The sequence below is a fragment of the Dermacentor albipictus genome, chromosome 3 (genome assembly GCF_038994185.2).
Source record: "Dermacentor albipictus isolate Rhodes 1998 colony chromosome 3, USDA_Dalb.pri_finalv2, whole genome shotgun sequence".
NCBI classification, from domain to species: domain Eukaryota; kingdom Metazoa; phylum Arthropoda; class Arachnida; order Ixodida; family Ixodidae; genus Dermacentor; species Dermacentor albipictus.
The window spans coordinates 92,211,482-92,217,302 of NC_091823.1; the positions used below are offsets into that span (position 1 = coordinate 92,211,482).

General features: G+C 45.3%; 1 protein-coding gene across 1 annotated transcript; it reads left to right on the forward strand.

The window, feature by feature from the left end:
* Positions 1-619: 619 nt before the first annotated feature.
* Positions 620-3,715, forward strand: LOC135908074 (uncharacterized). Its single transcript, XM_065439809.2, has 6 exons — positions 620-715; positions 1,538-1,698; positions 1,761-1,890; positions 2,111-2,254; positions 2,338-2,645; positions 3,334-3,715. The coding sequence occupies exons 1-6, from the start codon at positions 620-622 to the stop codon at positions 3,713-3,715; spliced, it is 1,221 nt and encodes a 406-aa protein (XP_065295881.2).
* Positions 3,716-5,821: the final 2,106 nt, after the last annotated feature.

Below are 5,821 nucleotides of genomic sequence, written 5' to 3' on the forward strand. Positions count from 1 at the left end.
CAGGCGTCTACTGGAAACTTTATTAAGCGTTTTATTAACACCGTTAAGCGGGGGCTACATGGGGCGTTTTTCTCCTGCGATTATCGCGCGCCAAAAAAAAAACGCGCTGGTAGGACGCCGGCCAGGCTACATGAGGCGCACGGGCGGCGAACGCCGCCGCAGTGTGGCCAGACAAGGCAAAAATGTTTTGGCTACCACTAAATGAACAAACAATGCTTATATGTTGTTTGCTTGTGTTATAATTAATAAATTATGCAATAAATACCTCACTAATATGTCTAAACACATTACAACGTATGTTTAGTATTGTATCGATATTTTTGTCGATGTTCAGCGGAGAGAGTTGGCCGGAAATGTTTCGTCTGGCGACCTTGTGCGACTGCAACAGGTGTGCGGGTTGCGCAGAGTTTCTGTGTGAGCTTTGTTCTGTACATTGCTTGTGGCTCTCGTTGCTGAAAACTAATTTTAAAAAGAGTTTTCATTTACTTCGCGCGGAGGGCAAGCAGGAAGCGTTACTGCGAGGGAGAACGCGCCGCTTCTATTCTTGTGACCAAACCCAGTGTCCATGGGGGTACATCGGCGTCTTGTGTTGTTAAAAAAAAGATTACTGCTGATGAAGATGAGGGACCTAGAAGAAAAGAAGAAAAGAAAGAGGAAATTCTGGGTGCACCCCATCTGGCAAGTCAGAAAGGAGGAGGGTGAATACCACACCGCGGTAAGTAACTTGTCGGTATGTAGCGATCGATCTCCTGTTGTGCGTTCGGGAACTTTAACTACCCCAACTCTTCGTTTTATCTTACCTGCTTCCTTCCTTTTTCTTGTGTTCGTCGTTTTTTTGCTATGTTTTACATGATGTATCTGTACCAACTCGCCCAGCTGAGTGTTTTGCGGCTTGTGCTTGCCATAATCAAATTTTGTGCCAGTCGGAGGTCGTAGTTCAAAACTAGCATATTTTCCTTTTTTTTCACGCTTAAGGTGCCAGCTGAATGCCACCCACGTTATGTATTTATCACTCTTATAAATGCACGAATGGCTTCATACGAGCTGTATTAATTGCGATGAATCCAGGAACTCCGTGGTGTGTCATTGTAAGCGGTTGCATTCTCTAGCGTTGCTTTTCCGCATATGCCTGAGAAACTGGTTGCCGCGTCGGCAGCATAGGCCAACGTACCCTTGACCAGTTTTGCTTCAGCGCCTGCGGCGTTTTCGCATTGATTAAGATTCGCATCCGAGAGCTCAGAATGCACTCGGAAGACACTTTGTTACGCTTGGTGTGTACCACTCCCTATTTTGCGTTAATGTCAACACACGCTATTAAGAAACAGTACTTGGAAGAGAGGCTGGCGGTGTGACTTTAAAAAACGGGACGATGTAAACTGAGGTCCGGGTCGCTAGAAAAATGCCCACTCCAATAATAATAATAATCACAAAACAAGCTCCACATCTCTGTACGTCACCTACCATTTGTGTAATGATGAAGGGTGGGGTAAATATGTGGTGTCAGTTGGTAATTTTTGTTTCACTGTTGTCATTGCAGTTTCCAGTCATGAAGACAGATGAAGACATGTTCTTCCGATACTATCGGATGAGTCCGAAGCAATTTGACGAACTGCACAGCATTGTCCGCAGGGACTTGAGGAGGAATTTTGTTTGCCGGGAGCCTCTTTGCTCTGAAGAGAGACTTGCTATAACCCTCAGGTACTGTAGCACTTGTGACTGCAGTGACGCTCTCACAGAACTTTTCAACTACTTGTACACAGGTACCTATCCTCGGGAATGGCAATCAAGCAGATAGCACTCGCATTTCGAGTTGCGCCAGCAACATGTCGGCTTGTGATTCACAATGCCTGCAGAGTGATCTGGAAGCACTTGGAGCCGCTCTACCTGCCTGTATGTATTTCTTGCCCAATTCTGTTCCTGACTCTGGTTGTGGAACTTTAATAGGCGATGTAGCAAACTTAAATTTGCATGAAAGAGCCAAAAGGGCAAAAGTGAAGGGCATTGCAGTGGCTTAAATGAATTAATTCAGAAAGCAAGACCATTTTTAGCATCTGTCACTTCCAAACCATTCGCCCAAATATTCAGGTTTACTCTTTTTTTTTTCATTTAGGAGCCAGGGCCTGTGCAATGGGAGGAATCTGCACAAGAATTCAGCAGGCGTTGGAACTTTCCTCATTGTGTAGGAGCAGTAGACGGAAAGCACGTCCAGATTATTGCACCACCAAATTCTGGAAGCAGCTATTTCAACTATAAGGTACTGTTCACTCCATAAGCTGAACCAGATGTCATACATATACAGGGGATGCTCATGCATGTCTAATGTTCTCCTTTTATTAGGGGACGTTCTCCATTGTTTTGATGGCCATCGTGGATGCAAAGTACAAGTTCATGATGGTAGATGTCGGTGCACCAGGCCGACACAGTGACGGCGGAGTCTTCAAATCGTGCACATTTGGAAAAAAGCTAAACGATGGCGTCGTGGCCCTACCAGCAGCAGCACGCCTTCCAAAAAGCCAGAAGGTTGCGCCACATGTTTTCGTCGGGGACGAAGCATTCCAATTGAGGACAGATTTTTTGCGTCCATTCCCGGGCAAAGGCATGCTGCCAATCCAGAGAGTATTCAACTACCGGCTGAGCAGAGCAAGGTATTGAATGCCATTGTAAAAATATGGCATTGTTTTATTTGTGTTGTTGAAAAAAAAAAGACGAACTCAAGTGTTCTTGCACTGCTTTTCATGCCCAGCGATGGCTCAATATAGTATCTTATGCTGTGATTGAGTGACAAGGAAGCAAGAGAAAATTGTTTTCTGCAGTACATACTTCACGTTCCGGCCTGTAAAAAACTAAGTTTTAAACATCTTCTCTTGATAGTGTGTTTTATTCTTTGTATTGATTCATGAGGCATTATAAACATAAATCACCACGTCGTATTTGTCTACGACCAATGCATAGTTTAAAAATGAATTCCTTTGGTCACGCTGTTCCGGCATAAATAGCCAAATGGTGGCTTCGATACTACAGTTATACACAGGTCGCATGAGGCACAAGAAAACTGCAATATGGTCCCCATTCTTTTCAGTCATTGTCACACTTTCTTTTGAGGCAGCATTATTTAGTGTTATGGTGAATTAAGGCAATGAAGCAGTGAATGCAGCACTAAAGTTTGGTGTGTATGCACCTTTGAAACAAGATTTAGCAAATGTTCTCTCATGTGATATTCTTTCAATTACTAATAAACAAAGTGCACTCGAACAAACTTCTTTGAAGTAAAATAACTTCTTTAATGCTATCGCACAGCTGCAAATAATCATGTTTTTACAAAATGTGGTGCAGGCGCATCGTGGAAAATGCCTTTGGCATTTTGACAGCTCGTTGGAGAATCTTGCTGGGGCCCATGAACCTTCTACCTAAAAATGCAACCTTTGCTGTCCTGGCTTGCTGCGCTCTCCATAACTTCATCTCTTCTGCCCGGGAAACAACCTACTGTCCACCAGGCTATGTGGATTCCGAGGATGATTATGGGAATATCGTCCCAGGCCAGTGGAGAAGTGATGCTGTGTCAAGTAGCCTGCTTGACCTTGAAACAACGCAGTCTAGGAACTACAGAGCAAGTGCTGCTGACACAAGGAATCTTTTCGCCCAGTACTTTTTTAATGAAGGTGCCATTGCATGGCAGTGGGCTCACACTGGACTTACAGTGCCACAGAATCCATAGTGGATTTAAAGCACCCATTTATTCAGGGTTGTCAGGAAATGTATACTTCGCGATGAATTGCAGCAAATCCATTTCCATGTCCCGTTTCGCATGCTTCGGGCATGCCCGCAGCTTGTGGGCAACTAGCTGCCCATAGACTGACGCTTGGTCCTTGTCCTCAGCTATCAGGGCGTCAACTTTATCAATGTCGTCCTGCCACCGAGACCTCTCTTTCTCTTTCCTTTTCTTTCCTGCGCCAGACCGAGGGGCTACCAGGGTTCTTGCAGCGGTGCTGGCTTGTGAGCTGCCGCTTGGGTGTGTGGCTCTGGGCTGGTACTTCTTGAGGGCACAGGTGGAGAGAAAGCATCATCTTCAGGAGGTTCCGCTCCGTCTTGAATAAAGAAAAGAATTGCAAACCTTAAGCACTCAAAAAGGTTTTTGGATCGTTTTAAAGAGTGGAAAAGTAAAAAAATGATTTGTAAACTTCCCATGCTGCTTCTTCGTAAATGAAAGTATGTATTTCAGAACAGAGCCCACACGTAGGACCGAGCTCACACAGGACAAGATGGTGTTCAGCATAAGTTGAATGCAGTGTGTAAAATGATAGCTTCTTGCTCTTAGCTAAATTACCTTGCAGTGTTTCAGCATCAGAAGTAAATAAATTATTTTCACATCTGAGAGACATGACTGCTGGCTCATTATATTGCAAGTGTGGGTACTTGTGTCGACAGTGTTTGCAGGCGCATAGCAGCATAATTGGAATGTAAATTTGCACCTTCTGTTTCACTGTAGATCGATTCCAGGACCGACTCTGCAGTTTCACCGTCCTGCACATGGCTGTTTGAGAAGGTGCTGAAAGAAAAATTAAGCGTCAAATGACACGGAACACCACACAGTTTACATTTCACGATTTGGTTGCTCGAATGTTTCATTAATTTTCTTGTTTGGAAGCACAGGCCTCGTATTGAAATGCAGTTGATTGGTCTAGTGGTGGGCCCAACAAATGTGTGTTCATAACAAGACAAATTTCAACATCTACTCTGTACAACTGTTTCTATGGCATTTGGTCTTACTGAGAATATGCTTTTACTGCCCAGCATCCTTATGTTGCTACATAAGGCTTTCTTCAGCTCCTTTTGCAAGTAAGTTATTTCGAAAAGTAAACCACGAAGCATTGGGGATATACCTGCCAATATCCACCTGATCTTTCAGAAACATCATCATGTGGAAATACGGCCACTTCACGTGCACTGCATCAGCAGCTCCCGAGCCACTTGGTGCACCAGTCTTCCACGCGCGGTGCTTCTTCGTGAATGTATCACGAAGGCTCTTCCACCGCCCCTGTAGATTATTGTCTGCAAGTAGAATTGCACAGATTAGCCTCTGTTTACTACCACACATTACCACCAAATAAAACAGTTAAATATAATACTTTTGTAATATCAATGACAATTGTTCATTGCAGAAGCATGCCAGTATTTTATCTTGGCTTCCACTGACGTGGTTGGTTATTCAAGCAAGTAGGCGCGGATATACCGCGCATCCCTTCTTATCTGACCTGGTTGTAAAACATTGGTTCTAAAACAAAGTTTTTGCACTGTGTCTTGCTAGAAATACTAGTAGCAATGCAACCATACCTTCCGGGTCACATCCAACTTCGGTGGCCACTTCGGCCCACGCCGCCATCCTCTTCCTCTGCTCCTTGAAATCCTTCCTTGTGCTGTCCCACAGTATGGGACGTTTCTGTATCGCGCCTATAAGTTTGTCATTAAACTCCACGCGTGATGCTTTCGCCGACGTAGCCATGGTGCTGACCAGCGCGCGCGCGCGAGGTGTTCAAGGAACGGTGAGACGGCTGGCCGCTCCCGCCGAAAACAGACGGAAGTGTCTCCGACAGGCACTTCCGGTAGCGTCAGACGCGTGCGCGCCGCGTCAAAATCAGGCCGGGCCTGATCGGCGGCGGCGGGCGTTTTTCGCCACGCCGGGCGTCAAATCGGCGCCGTGAGGCGAAAATCGCCTCAAAAACGCTCCATGTATTCCGGGCTTTATGGCAGCGATCACAAAGCGCACCACCATCTGCACGTGCTTCTTTTCAGCACGTTTATGTTTCGTAATGCATTAGCCACT